General features: G+C 45.2%; 2 protein-coding genes and 1 long non-coding RNA gene across 4 annotated transcripts in view; 2 read left to right on the top strand and 1 right to left on the bottom strand.

Annotated features, from left to right (window-relative positions):
- Nucleotides 1-4,589, top strand: part of ACOT12 (acyl-CoA thioesterase 12) — a 31,379-nt gene extending 26,790 nt beyond the window's left edge. For both annotated transcript variants that reach the window (XM_055791387.1, XM_055791386.1), the window contains 3 exons: nt 1,124-1,252; nt 2,364-2,490; nt 3,323-4,589. In XM_055791387.1, coding sequence (XP_055647362.1) covers nt 1,124-1,252; nt 2,364-2,490; nt 3,323-3,457 — 391 coding nt within the window. In that variant the 3' untranslated portion in view covers nt 3,458-4,589. The remainder of the gene's footprint in view (nt 1-1,123; nt 1,253-2,363; nt 2,491-3,322) is intronic.
- A 3,443-nt stretch (nt 4,590-8,032) lies between these two features.
- ZCCHC9 (zinc finger CCHC-type containing 9) lies at nt 8,033-14,510 on the bottom strand. The gene is made up of 5 exons (XM_005236197.4): nt 13,805-14,510; nt 12,502-12,652; nt 12,147-12,239; nt 10,954-11,022; nt 8,033-9,029 (listed from the first exon to the last, which is right to left on the bottom strand). The coding sequence occupies exons 1-5, from the start codon at nt 14,135-14,137 to the stop codon at nt 8,914-8,916; spliced, it is 762 nt and encodes a 253-aa protein (XP_005236254.4). The 5' UTR covers nt 14,138-14,510; the 3' UTR covers nt 8,033-8,913.
- Nucleotides 14,511-15,677: 1,167 nt separating this feature from the next.
- Nucleotides 15,678-16,833, top strand: LOC114011802 (uncharacterized). Its single transcript, XR_008744838.1, has 2 exons — nt 15,678-15,861; nt 16,532-16,833. It is a non-coding gene; the product is annotated as an uncharacterized LOC114011802 (long non-coding RNA).
- The last annotated feature ends 9,103 nt before the right edge of the window (nt 16,834-25,936 follow it).

The raw sequence follows: 25,936 nt of genomic DNA, 5'->3' as shown, positions 1-25,936 counted from the left end.
AGGAACACAATTTCATGCCTGAACATACGTGTGTTAAAAGGTTTCACTTCATTAAGTTGTATATAACTTGAGTTGGATATATTGTGCATGCTCTCTGTAAGATGTAAGGCAAAGCTGTGGACTCCTTCACGTTTGTATTGATTAGGGCACTGATGCTTAGCTTCATCATACAGTCAAAGTAAGAAATCAAGAAATGGGGTTCCTCAGAATGCATATTTAAGAAAAATAACATCTTATAAAGTGTATCTGAATTAGAATGGGTTTCAGAATTGCTGTAAAAGGTGTTTCGGAGTTCTTTTTATTGACCCTATGTGATGTAGAATAATGACTAGAGACAACTGAATTGATATGATACTGATTTGATTTGATGAATATACTCTTAAAGGAGCAGCTTTTTTCAGTTAGTCATTCTATCCTGAAGGATTTTTATCAGAGGGTGAAAGTGGAAGCTTAAGGATATTTGAAAATTTACAATCTGTGCTGAATTTTTGGCTTGTAACAAATCAAATCTGAAGAAATACTATGTTGATTTCCCATATCTACAGCCAGAAATCTCAGCTTTCTTATGACTACCATGAAGCCTGATTAGCTGGTCAAATGGAATACTGGCTCAGCTGTGCTTATTGCTGAGGCAGTATAGGAAAAAAAATGAGGTTTTTTGTAGTGGAAACTCAGAGAGACCAATCAGTACTTCAAGACAGTGAAAGACTGTGCCCTACCCAGGTGGTCCCATCTGAATGAAGTAGAACACAACTTCAAATAAAATGTTTACTGGCTGTCTCTCCTATACTATGCCAGGTGGACAACGTTTGGTCATTGAGCAAGCTTGCAAGTTAATGTCATTCCAAACAGGAATTGACAGTATGCAGAACATAGGCTTTTAAGCACCTCCACCAGCACCTTGCAGCACCTCTTTAACAATTCTGTGGGACAGAAAAGTCATGTCAGATGAGGTGATGCAGAAAACCTGTTTTTCACTCTGCGTTCCTCTCTCTTCCTTGCTGCGTGAACATGAAAATTTTAACCTTGATGTTAGGATGGTATATATGTTTGTACTGTATTTCGTTAAGAGATGCTGTTGCAGACAGCAGGGTCTGTATGTGTGTGTTAAATGTATTTACAGAACTTGTGAGGTCCTACAGGCTGTGAATGAAGATGAGAAAATATATTATGTTACATCTCCACCCATCACTGGCCATAAACCCAGAGACTATGTGATTCTTGTATCTCAAAGGCAACCCTGTAAGCCAAGGTGAGTATGCAATTTCAAGTCTTAACTGTGATCACTTTGGAGCCACAGGTTTGAGTACTGTTGACCTTTATCTGGGCCTGTCATGGGTGAAAAAGATTATATTTTATTTTGTAAGAAATTACAAATATAGCTATAACGTAGCTATATTATAATAGCTACGTTAATGCCTGAGTTTGTACAATCGGATCTGTTTTGCAATGTGAAAGTGCAACGAAGAAAATTCAGAGGATCACAAATTGGTAACGTAGTCCAGCATTGCTTCTTTGATAGTGACTCTTAGGGAGTGAGCTATCATTAGGGAAAACAGGCCAGAATTCCAGGCAGGCAATTTGGAAAAACATGTGTCCCAGAAGGCCTGTCTGTGCTGAAGCACGTAACTGGGGGTTTGTTTCTTTGTTTTAAATAACTTTGTAATCCCATTTAATGTAATTCAAGGAAGTGTTTGGCCTTTCTTGAAACCTCGGTGTGACACATTTATTGTATCTGTAAATTTTGCTGCTGAATTTCGTTTAAAATGTCCCTTGATCAGTTTAACATACACTGATTTTTTTTCCATTAGATTTCCTTTTGTTCTTGCATAATGAAACACGGATAAATGGGACCATTTGTTGTATCTTATCATTCATTATTTTCAGCTTAATTTCTTACATTCAGTAATTCTTCATGTTAACAGAACACTGCTTGTAAAAGGCAGTATTATGTACTGTGCTTGCTTTCCCTCCACCTCACCCCCCATCCCCCCCCCTTTGGTAACTGAATTATGTTTACATGTGCTGGGGCCACACTGTAAATCCTCTTAGTAAGAGTTGCTCCTAGGCACTGGTTCCGTAAACATGGGCTGTGGAGAGCGGGATAAATTAAAATAAAGGTGTTGTCTGTGGATGATTGTTCTGTGGCTTTCCACAGAAGTCCCCTTGACTGGAGTCTGCGATAAAGCCTTAATGTGACTCAAGAGAGCTGAATCTCTTAACCTGCATCTGTAAACACAGAGGAGCTTGTTTGCCTTCATATGAAAATGACGTTTGGTATAGCTTGTGCATACTCTGTAGTCATTTACATGTATCTTTTTTAATAGTTGAAGAAATGTTTGATTCTTCCCCTTGTCCTGCAGTGAACCCTACATAGTAGCCGTTAAGTCAGTTACCCTCACATCTATGCCACCTTCTGAAGAATACTGCAGAAGTGAAATCCTTTGTGCCGGATTCCAGATCTACAGTGACAGCAACAGCTCCTGTACAGTGAGTAGTTCTGCAGACCTCAGCTGTGTCTCCTTTCCTGCAGTATTACATGTGTGTATAATCTCATTTGAGCTGACAGTCTAGAACAGTAACAGCAATACAACAGAAGAATGAGTCAGTTTCCCCAGAGTTCAGCGTGGTTATAAAGACATTCTTTATTCCACAAAGTGGAAACTTGCCTGACTTTGGCTGATCTGAATGTTAGGAATGAAATCTAAACTAAGCACAGGAGATGACCAGGCATATCCAGAGAGTAATTAATTAAGTCTTAAAATATTGTTCTAGAAAGTGTGCATTAAAATAGTCTCTGGTAGTGTCCATCTCTTTTCACTGACTACAGTGGAAGTCCAAGGAATTCTCTCAGACTAAATGTTTAACTTTCTTATGTCAGAAATTATACAATCTGAATCCCATCTCTGGGACCAATGGCAATGTTCCTCTTTTGTTCTTTTCTGTGGGAAGGCTGTAGCTTTTTCATTAAAGAAAATATATTTCTGACAACAGTCAGCAGCTCTCAGTGTCTTGGATTCTTTTTTCAGGCAACAGCTTTGTTCATAAAGCACATACATTTAACAGGTTACACATAATGTTTCTTGCTGCACTGCTGTGTACACTTGCCTACAGATGCTCAAGGACCTGGCAGTCGTGAGGGCACTGAAATCACTAAAGTACTGTAAAAAAGGCATGCTCTTTTTGCTAATTATTGCCTTCAGTTTGAGCAGCACTATGTGATTCTGTTTGCATCCATAAATACTCATCTAGGCTTTGCAAAAAAGTGGCTGAGTATTGCAATCCATAGGCTTTTATGTTTCATTTATTTTTTATTAAACAGGTGTGTTACTTCAATCAAGTGACATCAGGTGTTATGCCGTATTTAGCTGCAAATCTTACTGGCTCATCAAAATCCATTGAAGACACTGCTTTGGAATGTATAAAGTTCTTGGAGCTGAAAGACAGCAAGTGCTGAAGTTAAAAACAGATTTCTGAAGAGACCTCTAAAGATTATCAAGCAGTACTGGTTTATATTCCTGCATGTACGTTGATCGTTTTTCTACAGGTTAGTTACTTTGGATCATGTAGTCGATACTGGGCTTGATCCTGAGAATATCTAGTACAAGCATTTTCTATCAAATTAAGATTAGGCTTTAGGTTCTAAATTCAGTTTTTAATTTTAGAAAAATGAAGGGACAGATTCTGCTTTTGATTGCATTAATGGATTTCATATAAGTGGAGGCGGAACTTGGCCAAGTAGAACTGTATCTCATGAGACCATTTCACTATTTTAACGTTATATCGCACGTAATGCCATCCAGTCAGTTTTAAATCAGTAAATACCATCCTGTGTAACTTAAAGAGATGTGGTGCTACTAAGTAGCTTATCCAGTGCTCTGACCTGGTTGTCCAGGTTCTTGCATACCTACTAAATAATAAATTGATTACACCCCACATAAGTTAGTGTTTGCTCATTGTATTGGGTCTGCCTGAGCCCCACAGCAGCCCTCACAGCGCTGTGCTTTGTATTGGTGGCTAGAAAGGTGGTGACAGCACACCAGTGTTTTGGCCGCTGCTGAGGAGCACTGGCACAGCACCCAGGCTGGCTCTTCAGCATTCCCCCCCTCACCTGGGGTGAGCAAGATCTTGGGAGGGGACACAGCCAGGACAGCTGACCCAAAGTGACCAAAGGGATATTTCAAACAATATGGTGTCTGCTCAGATATAAAAGCCAAGAGAAAGGGGGAGGAAGGCGGGGCATTTGTTATGTAGAATGCTTGTCTTCTGGAGCAACCACTACATGTACTGACACCGTGCTTCTTGGGAAGTGGCTGAACATCGCCTACTGATGGAAAGTAGAGAGTAACATCTTTTGTTTTCCTTCGTTTCCATGCGTGTGACTTTTCCTGTTGCTTCATTAAATGGCCTTTATCTTGACCCACAAGCTTTTCATCTTATTTTCTTCCCCCCCAGTTCTGCTGAGAAGGGGAGTGATAGAGCGGCTTGGTGGGCACCTGGCATCCACCACACTGATGTTTGTACATTATCTGTTAATACTTGTAGTTTATCTGTGACTTCCAATAAATTACTGTTTCTGAGGTTGCAAATCCTGTATTATGGTATCTCTGAAATGACTCGAGATACTGTTCCAGAAAGACTGCTTTGTAGTGATGATGGGGACTCTTGGCCTCCTACAGAAGTGCTGTAACCTTCCAGCTGGCAAGCTCTATGCAAGACTGTTCTGCTAGGGGTGAATAAATGCAGAACAGTAAGGCTCTTGGATCCACTCCCTCACAGATGAAAAGGGAGAATATTTTCAAAGGTTTTATTGTGGTGGGTCTGCTTTGTTTTCTGCTCTTATTTTTGCTCAAAAGAGCCTTGTTCAGAAAAGCGAGTATGATCATCAGCAGTTGGATCGTAACATGAACATGGGGGTATTAAGAGAATCAAAGCATGTGAACCACAGCAGTGCCATTTTATCTTGCTGTAGTCTCCCAATTAGCAGAGCAAGAGCTCTAGGGGTCTTCTCCAGTTCCCACTTGAACACATCTTCAGTTTAACCTATAACCGAATCAAAGCTTTTATCAGCCATTTACAGGTTACAGCAGGCCAGCACATTTTGCATATGGCATGTCTGCCATGTGCAGCAGAAGAGGAACCAAAGGGAGTGCTGGAAGCCCTCTGGGTGTACTAGCACCATGAGTCACCTGGCCTCTCAGCAAGACTAGTTTAGCTTGGGTACAGTCTTGAACCAAAACATTAGTGAATACAGCTGCTGTTTGCTATGCCTAGCGAAGGCTGGCCACCGTATGCCACACAACACAGGGATATCTTTGGACTACTAATTAAGTAAAGCAGGTCCAGGTCTTTGGCTATGGAGGAGAGACTAGATCTAGCTCCTGATTTTGGTTCGTCATTTTTATCACACGGGTAAGGTGCGATTCAGTCCAGGGAGTGAGACTCACAGCCTCAAGGCAGCCCCCTCCAGAGCATGCAAACCACCGAGGTTGTGCTTGCCTCCTGGCTTGGCTGGTAGTGGAAGGGTCCAGACCCCCTCTGTGGACCAGGAGCTCAGCTCTCCTGAGTCCTGCCCACGCCTGTTTGCAGACAAGCGCTTGAGTGGGTGTGTTAAGTCTCTGTGGTCCCAATTTTTAGTGAACAGAGACACCTAATGTTGAGCTCTGAACACCGCATTAGTGAGAAAGAGCCCGAACACTGCCTGTGCCAAGCATTTCACACCAACTATTCGGGTGGCTGCCTGTGCAGCGCAGAGTATAACTTGCCTTTTAGAGACACTTAGACACTGAGCTCAGCTGTGGGGCTACTGCAGGGGCTATCTGGAGAACATTATTTGGCGTTTTTGAATGATTAGCTTTCTGCTGAGCTCATGCCTGCATGAGCAGATCTGCCCTCTGCCCCTGTGCTGGTTTTGGCTGGAATGGATAGAATTCATGGTCTTTATAGTAGCTGGTCTGGGGCTGTGCCTTGGATTTGTGCTGGAAATAGCATTGGTGATTCAGGGATGTTTCTGTTACCGCTGAGCAGCACCTACAGAGAACCAAGGCCTTTTCTGCCTCTCACCCCACCCCACCAGCAAGGAGCTGGGAGGGGACAGAGCCAGGACAGCACCTGGACAGCTGACCCCAGCCGACCAAAGGGATATGCCATACCATATAGCAGCATGCTCAGCATGTAAAGCTGGAGGAAGAAGGAAGGGGGGGGGCGGGACGGACACCCAGCATTTGTCTTCCCATGTCACTGTTACATGATGGAGCCCTGCTGTCCTGGGGATGATGCTGATGGGAAGCAATGAATGAATTCCTTGTTTTACTTGGCTTGCATACGTGGCTTCTGCTTTACCTATTAAACTGTCATTGTCTCGTGACGAGTTTTCTCACTTCTACCCTTGCAATTTTCTCCCCATCCCACCATGGAGGGAGCAAGCAAGTGGCTGCATGGGGCTGAGCTGCTGGCCCAGGTTACACCACAGCAGCCCCACACACCAGGACCTTGGCCGTTGTAGTGCAAAGCACTGTAAAGCTGGGCCATGCTCCAGATGCAGCCATCACATGTCTTTGGGGGTGTATGGGGAAAGGTCTTTTTGACACAGAGCAAGGATTGTATTTACCAGCCTCTGTGCAACTTAAGATTCAGGTTTCTGGCACACAAACTACTCTGCTGAAACTCCAGTTATTCGCCCAGCTTCTGAAATGTGTGGGTACAGTGCACCTTTACATGCAGCACCTCTTACAGGTGCTGTTCAAATAGCTTTCAACTACACATCCCTTTGTGAAATAATGTAAAAAGAGGTAAGTGGGTACATTTAACAAGTTGTTTTGTCCAAAAGTCCCTGTAGATTGCTAACCAGTGCAGCTATGAGAGTAGCGCAAGGATTTCAGTGCCTGCATCATTTTCCTCAGCAGTCACTGAAGCAGAGGACAAGAGGGAGGCATACGTGCTTCCACCCCCATGCAAGCACATGTGCAATTACCTGAAAACAGCTGCTGCCTTTACACTGTAATTCTCACAGAGACTGTACTCTCCAATTGTCCAAGTTTGAAGAAGTCCATTTTTTCCCCTCAGAGGACAACAGAGCAGTTGTCACGTGTAGGAGCCCAGCAAGTGTTTCCATAGCGCAAGACGGATCAAAGCCACAGGTACAAAACACAAGGTTGCCTTACCCAGCGGTGGTTGTTAGGCTCACTGACCTTCAGAGGAGCACTAGAAGGAGGATGAAGAGAAGGCTGGGCTCAGAAGCTCGGCAAGCTGGATGCTAGCATGCCCTGCTTCTGCTCCACTTTGAGAACAAAGGTTAATCCACCGCTTCTTGTGGGACTTCTTTTGCCACAACCGCCATCTCAGTTGTCCTGGTTTCACAGTCCCTTTCACCAAGCAGAAGTGACAGTGATCAGCTGTGGGATTAACGAATTTCCTTTTTCTCCAACTTAGGTGTCGTACAACACACAACTTAGCAGTTTTGACAGACAGCCCGTCAGTGAGGACACTTCTGCCCCACACTGTAGTAGCACAACTGGGTGAGCACACGTTACTCAGAGCCACGGACCTGCCGCAGCCCATTTCCTCAGGAGGAGAGGCTGTACTCTGGAACCACAGCAGGCACACACCATCTACCAACTCCTTATCTGGGAAGTACTGTACTGCTAGGAAAGTAAAGGCGAATGGCTTCAAGTTCCTACGGGTAAGAGAACACATTACAATATCAAGGAGTTTTTGAAGACAAGAAATAGTCTAAAAAGATGCTTTTTAAACAATACCCCTTTCAATCCTATGAGTAAATAAACAATTTTTAAACTGGGATAAAGGTATGTTGCAAAATGTCCACATTAAAGTGATACTGCTTTGAGTTTTGATCCAGTAGTTACTTAAAACACCGTAACTGATCTTTGATTTCATTCACATCCACTCTTCTTCCACATTTAAATGTGTGCCCTGATTATTATAAAAATGATAAATACATGCCCTCTCTTAGTCAACTTAATGTGCCTTTGTATCCAGAGCAGAACCAGGAAACCTAAATTAAGAGCAAGTATATTCTTCAGCAGTGTTTTATTAAAAATAATTAAAAAGTACAAATATAAAATATATCTGAACAATTGAACTCCTGTATTTGTTTTTTGCTGTAAGAAAAGTATGTTCCAAACCTATGGTTTCAGTGGCTGCAGTGGCTGGTCCTAAGCACCTCAGAACTCGGTCCTGACCTCTCGTTTGCTACCTGGTGTTCCTTCTGTGTTCTCACAAAGGCCATCAGGCCACTGTCATTGAAAGGGTGAATTAATTCTTCAGCAGCAATAGCTTTATCGCCGTGTGCTTTCCCTCAGGGCTGTTGTTTATTACTCTGTAATGCAGGCTGAAGCCTTCAGAAGGCCTGATTATTTCTAAAAGGAGAAGGTAAAACCCAACCAGAACATAAGACTCTTTAGAAAATACCCACAATCCCTTTCAGAGAAACAAAGAAACAGTCTTAGTAAGATCAGTGTAATTGTATTCACCTCTGATAACTAAAAGCAGCGCTCTTAAGGTGACAACACTGACCACTGAAATCCAGTGGTCATAAACCCCATGATAAAACACACATTCCCAGTTTGATTACTGCAGCCAGGTCCCTGTTACAAGAAGCAGCCAATTTCCCTCTTCATACAGCTAGCAGTAAGGGAGAACGTGAATCAGAGGGAATGCTGTATTCTGGCAGATATGAAAAAATAAAATATCCACTTGCTGTACTTTTGTTGTTCCCAGCTTTTCAGTAAGCTAGGTGAGTCTGGGAGGCAAACTGGAAAAACAAGGGGGAACAAAAAAAAAAAGTTTAGCAGCAGCAATCTGCTTGATCTTCTGGAACCAGCAATCCACTCTGTGTAGTCACTACTCTGGAGTGCAGCAGTGCAGGCTAACCACAGGTTAGAGCAGAGGCCTTCAAAACGTCACAACTCTGGGTACTTTCACTTTTGGTTTCTGCACCTTTGGCGTTTCTGCAATTTCTTCATAATCTGCACTCATTCCAATGGCCCATCGTCCAACCGTAACCTGATCTGCAGAGTGAGACACAAGAGGTTACGGGAAGGCTAAGCATTGCCATTACATCAAACTTTTGCATTTCAGGGAGATCTGACCCACAAAGGGCCTGTTATTACTTCACCAAAGATTTGTCCATGTCATTCTGGCCCTGAATCCAACTCTCCTTACAAAACTTTTTTTTTTTTTTTAAATGTGTTTTGTAAACACCCTTTCTTCCCCCATGCGGATTGTCAAGGTTCAGAAATCACTACATTTTTTTTTCCTATTGGACTGTCCAAAGAAACATTCAACTAGTATGCAAATGATGCATTAGCTCTCACATGAAGTCCAAATAACTCTTATGATGAACATTTCAGAATAAGTCGAGGAGAGACCCTCTCTATTATAGATGAAAAAACTCAGCCTGAGGAGACACAACAGAGCAAAATCTCCGTATCCCAACTCACATCAAGTCATTCCACCTGAAGAAACAAGTAGTGCCTAAACTTCTTTGCAGCTACCAGCTGTCTTCCTGTAACTTAAAAGTACTTTGCATGATGCAAAATTGTTCCAAAGAGTATTACAATTCTTACCAATAGTGTCACAGTTCCAACTAATTAAAATATTAACCAGCAATAATAGTTTTGAAACATTAGCGTAAAGGCTAAGATGTCCCTTGAGAAATTAACAGCAACTGTCAGTCTTCATTATGGACATAAAACTTAAAAAAAAAAAAAGAGAAGTAAAAAAAAAATTCCAGTTCTGCTTCACATATAATTTAGAACCTTACCACCAAAGAGCAGAAAGACTTGCACTGGACTTCACTAACAGCTGAAGTCTGCCATTTCCTGCAACAGCTGGCCCAGCTTTGAGCAACACTGTTCCTTACAAATATTTCTTTTCTCCTACTGCATCTGTACAGGTTTTTGATTTACAGAAACCGTTAACCACACAAAGGTAGTTTGCCATCCATGTGGTGTGCAGAAATCCAACAAGGGCTACGTTACAAACTTTCAACTCAGCAGTCATCTGAGTGGTCACTTCCCAGCAATCTGCTGTGGCTGGTGAGTTTGGGGAAATTTTAGAGTCTTTTCATATCAAAAATTCCACCATACCAGTTAAGACTCAATCTCACTTGCTCTAAACTAGCAAAGCAGCACACATCTAGAATGTTACATACGGTCTCAGATGCAACTATGAAAGACCAGATACAGAAAATGGCTAAAGTATAGGCCTCTATTGCATCCACAAGTATTTCTTACATAGATACCATAGAAATGGTATATTATTAACCCAAAAGTTCTATAAGCCATACAAAGTAGAAAAATGCACAAACAAGTCACCACTTCAGCAACAGATTCATTCTTCAAACCTGTTTGACGCTTTTGCCTGCCTTAGCACAGCTTTTTTGGTATATATAACATACTTTTCCCACCCACACGAGGAACATGCAAGCAAGCTGCTTTATTAGCTGGTGAATCCAGATGGACAGATCTCCTGACTCCTCTTTCTCTCCTGTCTTGAATGACTTGGAACATTTGCCTGCACACGCAGCTTTTACAAGCTGCTAGTACCACCCCCTTGCAGCCAACATTGTATTTCGTTCCACCACTTCAAAGAGAAATCATCAAAAGAAGAAACTAGTTTTGTTCCACAGCTAAGTTATGAATAGCAGCATAAATACTGGCTAACAAATACATATTAGCTCATATTATCTTCAGAAACCCACATGCTACATTATTTTTTTTTAAAGGAAGGTTCAAGTTTTGCATTGCAACGTAATGCCTCCTCCACATACCCCTTAATATAAGCACTCATTCCCAAAGGAAGGTCACCTTTGCTATTTGCAAGTTCTCTTTTCAAACCATTTTTTTCCTGACCAAAGTTGGGCAAAGCAGTAAGTAAGTATTACTTAATTGTGCACTCAAATTTCACTCTGTATACTCCCCTGCATCTCACCCGCATTCTGTTTTTCCGGACAGTCTTTTCTGAAGTGCTCCACAGATCCACAAAGTCTGCATCCACCACCTGGTAAGAGGAAGTTGTTGCTCATCTGGGAAAATCATGAACACCGCCCCCCCCCCCCCCCCCAAAAAAAAAAACCCCCGACCCTCCCACACTACTTTGCTCTCACTCGTATACTGAAAAATCTCATTCTACTTATTTACAGGTTGTCACTACAGAAAAGGAAATGTCCCTATGGAAAGGTCTGTGGTCCTTGGCACAACGTTGTAACATTGTGGAGCGGATACGCAGCCAGCTTTGGAAGCCTGCAAAGACAGCTTCCTCTGCCTCCGCGTCTCTGACAGACAGAGCGAGCTGTTTGTAACCATACTGCTCTGTAAAGCATCACATACTACAGATTCCAGTCACCACATACTGAATATTTCTGATTTGTTGGAAGCTCTCTTTTTGAGAAACTAAGCTGAATTCTGCTGAAATCCATACTCAAAGAACTTCTTAAATTAACAGGTGTTCCTGAGAGGCAGGAAATCCAACTGAGGTACTGTGATACAAAATATAAATTCCACTCATAATCCAAACATTGAAAGTAAAGTGATTTTTCTTCCAATTTAACTGTGCTCTAAGATCACCCTTTTGAGTTTACCAGACCTCAAGTTTATACTGGGAGACAGAATGCTATGTGTTAGTGCCAACAGCAAAACAGGGCAGAGCAGATTCTGAGTGAAATCTTCAAACCTGGATCACATTTCTCAATAAATTCTCTTAAACTGAAGATGTCCTCTTTCTAGTGAGAGCCCTTGTTTTGCGTGAACCACTCCCAAAGTCTTACGCTATAGTACAAGAATACATTTTTATCATGTACTTTCAGTATACGTACATACAAATACACACTATGTACCTACAGCCTATTATGATTTTGTTCCTTCGTGTGCCTCTAGATATTGCAATCACCAGCAAGTTCACATACTTTGCATCTCATATTGTCATTTAACATTGTTTACAATTAAAACAGCAAGCCCTAGGTAATCAATATTCTGAATTCCCTAGAATTAATCTGCTTTTACCAACAGTAAAAAATATGCAGAAATTCCTTTCAGTCAGATCCTCATTTGCTTGCAATGTTACTTTGTTCCATATCCATTAAGTATGAAAAATGTGTTTTGGTTTTAGTAAATTAGTACACTCACCTTCAGCATACAATCCTTTGGGATTATCTGGACATGACCTTGACAGATGCCCCATCTCACCACAGATGAAACATTTTGCATATGGAAATGCCCCTGCAAAATCCCACACAGCTTATGATCCACATTAAAAACTTTGTAAAGTCACAGACAACTGTGAACACACTATAATAATATTTTACTACACTCATACTATAAACATTACACTATCAAGTTCGTTGTTTTAATATTGTATTCCGTTAAATGTATTAACCTATCTCCTCAAAACAGTTAAATTACTAAAACGGAAGGCTTTTCTTTCAGTAGTCAGAAGACTCAGACCAAAGCATCTCAAGAAATACAAACTTCTGAGACATACCAACCGCTGGATCTACTTTTGCTTTGCATTTGCTGATGTCATGTTCTGTGGATCCGCACCGGTAACAGATTCCTGTACCCATATCTTGACTTTCAAGTACTGCAGGGCAATCAGCAACACCATGGCCAGGTTCTCTACAGTGGAAACATACCTTTGAAAATAAAAATTAAGGTATATGCATTTTCAAAGACAGTCAGCATAGCAAAACACAGTGTTTTCAGGTAGATTACTAAAGAATTTACTTAGCAGATTACCACCTGTAGCCAGTAGACTTCTACTAGACCACTATTTCTCATGGCTGAAACCTTGAGTGTACTATGAGATATGCACCTTCAATGTTGAGATTTGTGGTTACACTAACATAAAAAGACAAGATTTTGTGAATGGCCCTCAAAGACTTGAAAATTCCAGTCTAACAAGGCCTTCCAGCTTTTCAGAAGGCAAACATATCACGGGATTTTTCTCCCCAAACAGCTTGACAGAACAGGTATTATACCTCAATCACAAAACAACTGTCAGTGGTCTATGCCATTAAACTGTATCGTTATGGGTACTCTTCTCCTTTTACCAACATCACCGTATAGGGTATTCACCCACTGGCAACCAAGTGCTCTGGATGAACGACAACACTTATTTTGAGTACAGCACAGCTCCACAAGATTTTTAAGTACTACTGCAGTAAGTGCTTAGGTGAATACAAGCAATGTTGCACCAGTCCTATGATTTACTCATTAAGAACTTGGCTATCCCAGGTTAATTAGTAGTAACTCTCTTTACTATGTTGCCAGTTACACTCAGCACAAATTTATGCTGAATGCATTTAAGTCCGTGCTGAGAGAACTCCTTTTAGACAGTCTCATTACAGTCTGCTAAAGATCTCGCTCCAATTCTCAAGCAGAAGACACTGCAGAAAGAGGCCCCAGAAAAGCAGGAACATTGTGCTGGCGAATTACATCTAGAAACGCACTGAATTAGTTTCACCCAGGAGACAGGAGGGGCTGTGAATCCATCATAAGCTAGCAAGCACAGTGTTAAACCGAAAAAGCCATGCTAAAGGCTAAGACTGAAGCCGAATATCATTGCTTGTTTCAAAGTCGGGTTGCTTAACGTTTTATAAACGTGAAACGCCATTTAGTACACGCTATGGGTCCAGCAGGTACGGCACTGGCCTCCTCGCTGCACCGCCTCCTGGCAGCGCCAGCAGAGCCCAGGGACTCCCCATTTCCCAGAGAGCGTCTCCCAAGTTTTTAACCGGCTGCCACGACCAGCAAACCCACCCCCCCCGACTCAAGACAAAACTCACCATGGCATTTTTCTTCATTTCTTGCCTCTTCAGCCTCCTACTCTCCCGCCGCTTGTCCTTTTTCAAGGCTATGGCCACCTCCTTGTCCAGCCCAGAGCCGGCTGCTTCGGCCGCCTCGCCACCCGCCGAGCTCTGCCTCAGGAACGCCGCAAACCCGTTAACGTCTTCGTTCAGATAATCCTTTTTCTTTCTGTTCTTCTTCTTCCTCTTCTCTTGCTCCTTCTTCAGGCAGAGAGGGACGGGGCGGCCCCCCGGCGCCACCATCTGCTCCCAGGGGGTGGCAGCCAGCGCCTTTTCGCCGGGCGCGCCGCTCCGGCGGGCCCACCTGGTCATGGCAGCGGCGCGGGCAGCTCCTGGGGGCGGCAGGCAATGGGTCAGGCGGCAGGCAGTGGGTCAGTGGGGCAGGGGGCAGGCAGCGCCCCGGGCAGCGCCCCACGGCCTCCCACAGGGCACGGCCTGCACCCACAGGGCGGCCGCGCTGCCTCAGCCCCGCCCGGCCCCTCGCCCGCCTCCTCAGGCGGCGGCGGGGGGGGCGACTTGCCGAGCCCCCTCAGCCCGCCCGAGGGGCGCCCCGGCAGCCGTCCGGTGCCGGCGGCGGAGAGCCCGGCCCCACGGGGCCGCGGGGAGGCCGCTCACCCGAGCCCGCCGCGGCAGCACAGACCGCCCGGCAGAGCGGCGCGCCGGAAGTGCAGCGGAACGCACCCGCCGCGCCGCCTGCGGGAGGGCGGGCGTGTCGCAGGACCGACATGACGTCACTTCCGTCCGCCGCCCCCGCTCCCTGTGGCGCCGCACCGCCGCCATCTTGAGGCCCGGCTGTGCGGGGCTGGGGCGGTGAGGTGGAGCCGCTCTCCGGAGGGAGGTGCAGGCGCTATTGCCGGGGCCCGTCCGACGGCGAACGCGCGGGAGCGGCCGCAGGCGTCTCCCCGTGGCACAGCGCACCGGCCGCCGGCCCGGCAGCGGCTCTCCGCCTCGCCCCGTCACCGTAGTGCACTTGCGGGGTCGTGCTGCTTCCCCCCCTTTTCAGCCGTGCTGCCGAAACGCTTGTTGCCGTGGAGCCCTCACCTGCTCGTTAGCGTGTGTGCCGTTGTCCGTACGGCCTCTTTGAAACGGATGTGCCCCTAGTGCGAGCGTGCACCTGCAGTGTGTTCAGGCACTCCGAACTGCCTAGCCCGCTTCCAGACATTTAACTTGATCGCAGGGGTAAACGGAGTTGTGGGACATAGCCCTTTGCAGGCACCTGTGCCGCCCGGGGAGCTTTACTTTGGATGGGGGATGCGAGAGGGGAAAGACAGGCTTTTGCTTCGCTCTGCATGCACGCTGCAGAGATGTACAGAGCACACGCAGGATTTCCTCACCACTCCTTAGCGATGCACTGAGGGACGTACGCTCTTACCCTGCTTGTGGTGAGGTCGTCCTCTTGGAAAGAAGTCCAAAACTTGTTTTGTTTCTTGATCATCTTTTTCCTTGCTCCTCAAAGTGGTCAAACCCTGCGACAGGCTTCCTGGAGAGGTGGTCAATGTCCCACGCCTTTTCAGTGTTTAAGAGGCATTTGGACAATGCCCTTAATAACCATCCTTCAACTTTGGTCATCACTGTGAAGTGGTCAGGCAGTTTGGACTCGATGGCTGTTGTACACCCCTTCCAGCTGAACTATTCTGTTCTGTTCTCTTGTCATTTTCTTCCTACCTCCTTTCCCTACCAGTATGTACTGAGGAAATCTCTGCTGACATTTCTTCCCAGCCCTGCACTAGCAGAAGGGATTGAATGGGCAGTCACGTCCCAGCCTGGGCATTGCCTCTGTCACCTTGTTGGCAGGAGGCACATACTTTCTGATGGGGGTAGAGCTCTGGGTCATATCCAGATCATTTGACCATCCAGGTAAATTTGCAAAGGGCAGGTGTGATGGGCTTTTTGTGAAAGGGTTGTGTTAATCCAGTTTCACTGGGTGTCCACAGGATGGCAAAACCCCACATGTCTGACCCTGGGGAGGCTGAGATGAAGCCCTCAGTCTGAAGCAGGATGTGCTCTTCAACTAAATGGCTGCAAATCCTTTTGAGGTGAGCAATACCTGTTCATTTCCCTGTGGATTTTTTTATCCTACTTGAACTAATTTTCAGAAATGCCTGAGCTGTTTTCCTTAGAAAAACAAGCTAAACCACAGTATCCTGAGAACAGTAGTACTCCCTCAGAGCAGATGTCCATGGCCTAATACTCTTGTCTCCGAAGTGGGCAACCATAAACATCATTAAAAGGAAGGCCTACAAGCTGTGCAAGTCTACTTGTGCCAGGGTCCTGGGGGTGTGCATTGCCCTCAGTGGCTGGGACTGGCCTCCCCTGGGACCACCAGCACCCCGTCTCCTGCCAAGGACACAGGGGATGTGTCTCAGCTTAGCCTGGGCCCTTCAGTCCCTGCCTGAGCCATGTTGTAGATGCGCCCATGCCTGCCCCTGTCTCGTGGCTGGGCCTGGGCCCTGCCCTGCAGAGAGCTGCCCTCCTGGAGGGACCCCTCAGACCCGCTCACAGCTTCTCACTCCAGGCACAGCACAGCATGACAGTTCTGTTCCCTTCTGTTCCTGGTGTTCACCATAGGTTTAATAACAACGATGTGACTGTTATTTGCCTGAAACACCAGGGCTTCCTTGGCTCCAAAAATGCTTTCAATGACACAAATCACAAAGGTTACAAGTGGAAACAGGATTTTCTTTTATTCTTCTGAATCTGTTACAGAGCCAATGCTCACAAGCATTAAGACAACACACGTGTAGCCAGGAGCAGGCTGGTGCATCCCTCAGTTCAGCTTGAAAAAACATCCCTTGCAGCCTGGCAAAGGAAAGGCACAGAGCCACGGAAAGAAGCAGCAGAGACACAGGCCAAGCAATGCCTGCTTGCTGAAGAGTGAGAGCTTCACGAATGAGGGCTGAAACTCACCACACAAAAGAGCAAGAAGAAGAAGGTGGTTTGTGGTGCCACAGGGTATTTTCCAAAGTATGGCACGTATTGATGACAAGCACACTTTTTGCCTTCAGAAACGTGCTCTGCCACTGTGCTTCTTGGCCAGGGATGCATGGAAAGTGATCTCATGCCTGCCCTGCGCTTGCCTTACGTGCGGGGAGAGCTGGAAAGGGGCAGCTCCTGATGGGGCAGCGAGCCTGAAGCCCTGCCAAGCAGACACTGTTTGGCACCAGGCAGAAGCCCTGAGGAAAGGGAGCCGAGGGCAGAGCAGAGCTGGCTCCTGCCAAGGCTTGCGATGGGCAAGAGAGCCAGAGCGCCAGGGCACCGGGGTGCCTCGGGGGTGTGAGAGCAGTGGGCAAGAACCTGGCCGAAAGGGCCCCGAGGAGCACTGGCCAGGGGCTGTGCTCAGTGCTACAGAGGAAAAGCAGCAACCCGCGGGGGCCATGCTGTGCCCTGCCCCCCACCCCCCGGGAGCCTCGAAAGCTTCGTGGGGCACCAGCAGCAGGCACCTCACCAGAATGGCCCGAAGGAGCCCTGGCCAGGGGCCCTGCTCAGTGCTGCAGAGGCAGGCAAAAAGACCCTGGGCTGGGACACTTGCTTGCCCGCTGCGGGGGAAAAAAAACCTTCCTCCCCCCAGCTGCAGGGCATGAGAGGCCATCTTCATGGGGCATGAGCAGCAGGCGGTGACCTGGCCCAAGGGACCCGAGGAGCCCTGACAAGTGGTCGCGCTCAATGCTGCAGAGGAAGGCAAAAAAACCCCGGGGGCCAGTGCCAGCGTGCCCCGGGTGAAAATTCCTTCCTGACCCCAGGCAGCGCGGGTGATCGGCTGTTCCCTGAGCATGTGAGCAGTACCTGCTTCCTTGTCCCATGGGCTGGGCACGCCTCCCGGGAGATGCCCAAGCCCTATTCTACCTCAACCCAGAGCCAGCTTCCAAGGGTGACCAAACAACCCTGGCCTGAACGACCTGGGGGGCAAGAATCCTTCCTGTGCCTGGCAGGGCACCAGTGCGTGCTCCAAAGCTCTGGGACTTCTGGCAATATCTCTGCATCCCATAACTCATGGCCACTGCCCCTGGCTTCATGAGGAATGAGGATGGCGAGCTCTGCAGTGCTCCTCAAGAAGATATTCCCTTGGTGTTGCCATGGCTGTCCAGCTGAAAAGACCTGATAGCCTTGGGCACCTCCAGGTGTTGGTGGTTCTTCTCATCCCCTGAGGGGCTTGCGTCTGCTCCCTGAAGGCAGAAGCGAGATTTCCATCCATCAGATGAACTTTGAACATGGCCCTGCCAGAATCTGCCCTTGCAGCAGAGAAGCTCCAGCAGCCTCATCCAGTGTTCTCCAGTCTCCCTCCCTCAGACCCCAGGGAATCCCACCGGCCCCTTGAGGCTTTCTTCTCCTATGTCTTCATGCCGGCCCCAGGCCAGCTCTGGCAGGGAGACACTGAACCATGCCCCTTTTGTACCCCCAGGGCACTGTGACTGCTGTGTTGCCAGGTTATAGCACTGTGACACAGGGGTGACACAGGGGTGACACAGGGGTGACACAGCCCCTCCGCGCAGCCCAGCCCCTGCCCAGCACCCCTGGGAGGAAGGGCTTTGGGGGTGCCAGCCCTGAGGCAGCTCCTGTGCCCAGGAGGCCCAGGGGGCTGTCCCTGCCCTTGGTGGCCATGCACAGGGCACAGTGGCTGGTCATCCCTCTCCATCCATCTGGACGGCCAGACTGTGTAAAGGGCATTTACACCGGGATTTTACACTTTACATTATATTTACATGCAGGCTAAGGAGCTGGGAGGATGGTGAGGGGTGGCAGGAGCTGCTCTCCATGTGCACCTTTCTCTGGGCCAGCTGCTTCCTCGGCTTCTCAGAGTGGGGCAGGTGAACAGGCACTGCAGCTAGTGCAGACGGAGCGCCTGTACCCTGGTGTGTAGGGGAGCGCCGTGCTGTGCTCCCGTCACAGCGCAGGGCGACATTGCTGGCGTGCAGCCAAGGAAGGGCAGATGGCAGAGGCTGGAGCACTGCCACTGATGAGCCTGCTTGGTGGCTTGCTGAGTGCGCGTGGGACAGTCCTAACCTTGGGCCGGTGGCCTCTGCTGACTCCTCCCTGTATGCAGCTGCACTCGCAGTTTTGACACTAGCGTGCTTCACAGTACACCAGACTCTTTGCAGATGGGGAGCAGTGCTGGTGCAGTTATGCCATTTTAGATGGTTGTATTGTTCAGTGACGTCATTCTTGTCTAGATGGGGTTTATCTTCCACCAAGAGCAATGCTGGGGCACCGAAGTAGTCCCTACCTCCACCATGCAGCCGTGAAGCCAACTCGAACCTTCAGCTGAAAAAAACAAATACAGAAAAAATTACAGCTTTCTCAGAGGATAGCTTTTTGAAACATAATGTATGACACATTTTGCTGTCTCCGAACTACTCCCTTAAGATTCACAGAGTAAATCTCCAGGACTATATATAGCAATTAAATAAATGTTTATAAATCCAGTAAGATTTTTTTTTCTCAAGACAGTCTTCTGCTTCTTGTACTTTTAGCATTTCACTAGATGTCCATTACTTTTCCTGGTAATCTTGAGATGATGTTGCACGGACAGCTGGGCACCGTTCGTTCTGTATTAGTTACCCTTAATAGTTGCATCTCCCTAGAGAAACTGCCTTGCTGCATTTTGCTGATTTTCCGGAGCTTTGCTTCCACTAGAGGGAGATGTGCACAAAGCGTGCGTCGGATCTCGCGGTTAAACTTCTTCATTGCCAGCAAGAGCAGTCACAGATTTAAGAATAATCAGAGTGCATTTACTGCAGGTAAGAATAATTGATCAACGGCGTTTGAGATCCACTGTTAATAAGCTAGGAAATAAAATCAGAAAAAATCAGGTTTTCATTTACATTTAAAAATAGCTAATTTGTCAATGTGGTTAGTTCACCCTCAACATGAGATGCCAGTTGTTCTTTCAATGTGCTGCCAGCAAGCCTGTGGATTAGAAATCATGGCCAAAGCTGATTCATACAGCCAGAAAGGACTACTAGAACAGGTGCCAATGGCCCAAGGGTAGGGAAGATAAAGGCAATCAAGGTTCCCATGGGCATCACACTTCACACATATTTCAGGCATATGTATGCATGTATTTCTTAGGCTGAGTCATGATTAGCTGTGTATTGATGTGTTAGAAGGTTTTTAAATGATTGCTAGGTTGTTTTTTTTTAAAAGCTGGAGTAAAGTGCCTGCTAATCTGTATGTAGTGTAGTGGCTGGATTAATTTTATGTATTACAGGGGACTGATTTACTTGTCAAATGACAAGAAAATACGCACACACATACATTGATTTACATCTGTCTATCTATGTCCATCTGTCCATCAGCTTATTTTTACTGAGTGGAGACAGCAGTGTGCTTCCTGGTGCATACAGGCTGTTCTCTGCTTTTGCTTCGGTGCAGGCTTTTGTTTGGCTGCAGCCTCCCCTTTTCTCCTTCCTGAGCTCACAACAGACAGGTCATCAGTCGCCGTGCTGGACATGGAAATGGGTGTAGAGAAAAGCTGAAGAACAGCATAAGCAAGACCAATGAGAAGGGACTTGCCTTGCTTTCTGTTCTGCTGAATTTAAGTATTAAACGTGTTGGTTTTTTCAGTGTGAAATTTTACACGTGTGCCTGGGCAGGATCAGTGGCCCTTAGGATCACTGACCAGCTTTGCAGGCAGTGGTAAAGGCTGTTTATTACCTTTCTACTATATCACTAAGACAGTATTTCCCCCACAAAGGTCACTTCTTTGAAAGTGACCACACCTGTTTAAATTTGCATTGGTTTAGGATTGTTCCAATTTGACATTGGTTGGCTGGGAATTCTGTACACAGGCAGCCAGTGAAAAAATGAGCAAGACAGCAGTCATACAAATAATTGTAAAATTTTCTTGCCTTTTTTGTCATATTTTACTAAAAGACAGCAAATTATCCATCCACAGCAGTGTTCACAGCAGCACAGTTTAATGCCTCTCTTAGGAGACTTTCTTTCATCACAAACATGAAATGCTTTGAAGATCTGAGACAACAGAATTGGAAATCGGGACCAGTGAATCCCGTAGCATCTTTGGTAACTTGGGATGGAATGCTGTGGAGTATTGTGGTTTGAAACGTTTGATGTTAGTAATCAGGGAAAAAGGAGCATGTGCAAATCCTTCTCTCTCCTTCAAAGACGCTTTTTTTTTTTTTTGGTTCACCCATTATTGTATCAAATCACATAATTGAAGGCCTGGCTTGGCATTCTTCAGCCCATGTCTGTGGGAGTTGTCCTCTTAGATCACAACAGTACATCTGAAAGAAGCATGTCTTGGGAAGATGGCAATCTGGGAGGACTGACTCAAAAAGTGGCAGTGGTAAGATGCTAGGCAGGGTCTGTGGTGTAGGTTCAGGGCAGTGAAAAATGCAAAAGAACAAGAAGAATGCCATGGTAAGAAATTGTGAAGGAATACCAAGGGAAAATGTTCTGCCTGCGAACCCCAGGATTCACAGTAGTGCTTTGGCTCCTTTACAAAACTGAGATGACGCAGGTGCATTTTGGGGGCCCGAAGAAAGACTGTACTAAATTGGAAAAGAAATACAAAGATGTCCCCTGTGGTCTGGTGTTTGATACAGGTACAACCGTGAAGCTGAATGTGTCACAGCATCAAGTTCTTTATGAAGCTTGACAAGTGACTTTGGTTTTGTTCTGACTGATAATGTTCATAATCCTCAAACACCAAAAAGGGAAGTTTTGTCAGCTGAAGACATCCAAGAGGCTTTAGTTGTACTTACATATGACTGATGGTATCTTTGTTCACTCTTTTTTTGCCTGTGTTGTTTGGATAGTTCATACTATTTGCCAGAGTGTCAGGGTGAATTTTTCCTCATTGTTTTAATTTCAATTTAAGTCTGGGGAGATAAAGGAAAAAGTAAGTCCTGTTTCTGCTCTAATTCTTTTATGTCTGCAGTATTCTGAGGGCTCCGGTACAGGGGTTCACTTTGTTGTGTTCACCATAAACTGAACAGATTTTTTTTTTTTTTTTTTTTGGGGGGGGGGGGGGGAGAGGGGCTTTCTTGTCTGTGTTAAATAATTACATGTAATGTATTTAATCTTAAATATTTATGGATATAAATTGCTCCAGCCGAGGCTGCCTTACTTTCAGTAAGCCTGCTCAGCTGACCCATCACCCTGTATTTATTTCCATCAGTCTGTGTTGCTTGTGTCTCTAATTCTTTTGGGATATTTAACAAGTGCTTAAATGTGTTGGTTAATCAACTCACATATGTTGCTGGATCAACTCACATATTTAAAGGTTTATATTTAGACAAGTGCTTAACTGCCTCGAGTTACTGAATCCTTTAGAGGTTAGCCTGTGGTCAGGTATTTTATTTAGTTGCTTTACACTGCAAAGAAGCCCTGCTAGTTACTATTTCTATATCAAAATTAAAATCTGGGAAACATGGTTCAAGTGAAGTAGGATTATTAGATATGCACATAGTCATGATAGCACAAGAATTTTCCCAGGTATTAGTTTTGATGGCTGCCTGTTAAGGAAACACTGTTTTCTCATATAATTTTTGATTTTTCAGAAACACACAGGCAGGGACTATATGACACAGCACTACATTTTAACTAATATCTTAATATCACAGAGTAAGTTTTAATTTCTCGTGTTGAAGATATGAAAGAATTAAGAAATGGAGAATGGATTATCTGCAATTCACTGGCATACATTTGGATGCAGTGGCCTGCTAGGTAGTCTTTTGAACATATGGGCCTTTTTGGACTTTAAAAATACAGATACTAATTATTTTTAGTGTGGTTATCATTGGTGTCCATGAGGTGGATACATTTTCCTGAAAATTCTGTTAATGTCCCCGTTGCCAAATGACCATCAATATAACTGAGAGGAAATGCTGGTTCAGAAAGCAGAGCTACAAAACTGGAACAAGAGCTGAAACAGACGCTTTTAAAAAAGGTATAGACAGAAAACTTACAGACAAAATTTTAATTTCAAACAAGAATAAGTGTGTGCACAAAATGAGCTGAAATTAACTGGCTTCATTAATCAGCTTTTTTCCCTTTTGTCTAAGAAGCTCTCAGATCCATCTGATTTCCCACAAAAATTGGTAGGTGAAGAAAATATGTTCATTACCCTTCTCTACTGAGAAACTTAATATGTAATAGAGCTGGTATTTTCTCATTAGAAGCCCAGTTTTATTCTATAATAATTTATACTGAGTCATTTAAAAATGCAGTATCAGTCAGCATCAATATGCTGTGCAGTAGATGTATGTATGTTTGTGCCTTTTGGAAGACTTGACTTGGGAGAACTTCTGTATTATACTTGGTGCACTTTGGTGTATGTCATGTCTTCAGGCATATTTGCAGGCAAAAGAAATGGCTGTTTAAAGTCTTTAATCTTTTAATTGAGCCTTAAGCTGAAAGCAAACTGTAGAAGGCATTGCAGTAGAAAGATGAACATTAATTATTTTGGCAGGTCTTAAATTACATTCCAAAAAGTCTTACTAGTAAAGTAATTTTGCATATAAATATTAGCTGCAAGTTGTTCCCCATGTTATCTTCTACCTTTTTTTGATATTTCCAGAGGAAAATTACCTCAGGTCTATTCAGGTATGCATTAACCTTGTCAGAGTGACAGTTTCGTGAACTTTCGAAGTCCGTCTAGTCAGTTTTTGTTAGGACAGCGAATGATTTTAGGTGTAAGGTGTCGTGAGTGAAATCAATTACAACTGTCATAGCTGCAGGCTTGGGTCTTAAGCTTTTAAATCAGGCTTCAGCAAATAAAACAGTTCCATGCATGTAGTCCTGCCTACCAAAGTCTTCATTACAGGGAACCCTCCTAGGGAGGCATGAATTTTGTTTGCTCTTTCCATGAGTTATATGAACACCAGTGCATGGAATAAAGCCAAAAATCAGAGATACCACAGTAGGTCAGTCTTCAACCAGTCTGTTGCTGCTGTAAGGCACACTGTGTTGTATTTCTTGGGTGAAAAGGCAGTGCTACAGTAAATCCCCCACTGTCTTGCTGTTTTTCTGTACTGACAACTCATATGCAGCCCTCTGGTGATGGATAGACTTTACAGTTTAACAGAAAACTGAAGAGCTCCAGGCAGTATGTGTTTGTTCAATAGCTTGTTTGGTCACATGAATCCTACCTGTTAATATGTGGAAATGAGTCTTTTGCGTATGTTGTAGGAGTAACTGAGTTAATCTTGCGAGCAGTGTAAGGGTCATGGAGAGCGAGGAAGATCACAGAAGTGAAACATGTAGATGGCAGATAACAAGCCTCTGCAAAATAATCCATATGAGGAAGAGTATTTTGATAGTGAAGGACACACTTGGAAACCAACAATAGAGAGAAAGCCACACTTTAACTGTAGCAGATGGCAAATAGTATCAGGGTGTCTGTATTTTGTGCAGACTTACAATTCCATGTCTGGTCAGAGCACAGAATGCCCAGGGCGTTTCACTGCCTTATTGCTCATCTGCAGGCATTTTGCGATAATCTATTCAGTCATGGGATTGCAGAATTATGTAGGCTGAAGGTCTGGAGGTGATCTGGTCCAACACACCCCACCCATCCCACCCACACACCCCCACCCAACACCAAAAGCAGGGTCAACTCAGATCAGATTGCTTATGACCTTGTTCCTTGAGTTTTGGGTGTCTCCAAGTCTGTTTTAGTGCTTGACCACCCTCATAGTGCAAAAGGTCTTCTAACATCTAGCTGGAATTTCCAGTGTCCCAGCTTGTGTGTGTTGCCTCTTGTCCTGTCATTGTGCACCTCCAGGAAGAGTCTTGACCTTGTCTTCTCTGCATCCTCTGATGCGGACAGTTGTGAACATAAGTAAGATCTCCCCTTAGCCTTCTTTTCTCCAGACTAAACAAACCCTGCCCCCTCAGCCTCACATCATGCTCTAGCCCCCTTGACGCTCTTTTGGCCCTTTTTTCCAGGACTTGCTGCAGCTTGTTGCTGTCTTTCCTGTACTGAGGAAGCTCGAAACTGGACGTGGTACTCCAGATGAAGTCACAGAAGTACCAAAGGGGGGCGAAATAATCATGTCCCTCAAGCTATTGGCTACACATGTGTAATATAGCCCAGCATGGGCATGCTGCTGACTCATGTTCAACTTGCTGCCCACCAGGACCCTAAGTCTTTGCAAAGCTCCTTCCACCCAGTTGTTCCCCAGCTTGTGCTGTTGCATGGAGTTGCTCCAGCCTAGGTGCAGGACTTGGTCTCTGCCTCTGTTGAACTTTGTGAGATTTCTGTCAGCCCATTTCTACAGTGAAATGCCATCTGAAGAGCAGCCCTGCTGTCCTGTGTACCGGCAGTTTCCTTTTATTTAGCACTAGAGGTTGACTGGCTGACCATGTAATGCACATCATCATCCAGGTCATTATTAAAGGTATTAAAACAGTATCATCAGCTCCAATATCAACCCCACAGGAATGCTGAGCTCTCAGAAAACGGCTGCCAGCTGGACTTCATACCACTGCCTAGCAGCAGTTTGCATGCCAATAGGAGGAAAGCAAGCAGCGGCTATAATCTGAGCTCATTTGGCCCACAATCGAATTTTGTGTTGATCTGAGTGTTTTGGAGCGAGTGTTTTGGAGAGCTAATAGTGAAGTCTTTCCGGTTTTGTTTGCCTTCAATGTGAAATCAGCAGAAGCTTCTTTCCCTCCACCAGAATTACTATTATTAACCACCAGCTCGAAAGCTGGTAGCAAAACGTTAGGGAATGTACCCAGCACTGATGAGGAAGAAGCAGCAATCATACGGAGGCTTCAACCTACTTTATATGCAACAGCTCTCCTGAGCAGGAAAGAAGAGCATGCCATGATGCTGATTTCCAAGAGCTGCTAATTCACCATCTAGCTTTCAATTATCTTCCAACTGTGATTGTTAGTCTGTAACTGGTTATGGCCTGGCTATCTAGCTCTTCAGATATGACTCACAGAAAAACCTTCTCAAGGGGCTTTGAACCAGGCTGCCATTGTACAGTAGATGCTAGCTGAGAGGTTTCAGGTGAAGATGCTTTGTTAAGGGAGTTCCTACCACATGATAATTGAACTAGGACTAACACACATTTTCTCAATGTTTTCTCAGACTTTACACTGCGTGAGGTGTAAGCTCAAGGTGCTGCAATTGGCTCCAGA

The sequence above is a fragment of the Falco peregrinus genome, chromosome Z (assembly GCF_023634155.1).
Source record: "Falco peregrinus isolate bFalPer1 chromosome Z, bFalPer1.pri, whole genome shotgun sequence".
Lineage (NCBI taxonomy): Eukaryota > Metazoa > Chordata > Aves > Falconiformes > Falconidae > Falco > Falco peregrinus.
Note: the sequence above shows the minus strand (reverse complement) of the source record. Positions and strands in the feature narration are given on the sequence as shown.

Coding starts and splice junctions, on each gene's coding strand:
- ZCCHC9 (XM_005236197.4), bottom strand. CDS start 14,137: ATGACCAGGTGGGCCCGCCGGAGCGGCGCGCCCGGCGAAAAGGCGCTG. Junction 12,240..12,501: donor AAAAGTAGATCCAGCGGTTG/GTATGTCTCAGA, acceptor GGGATTTTGCAG/GGGCATTTCCATATGCAAAA. Junction 11,023..12,146: donor CAAAGGATTGTATGCTGAAG/GTGAGTGTACTA, acceptor TCCTCTTACCAG/GTGGTGGATGCAGACTTTGT.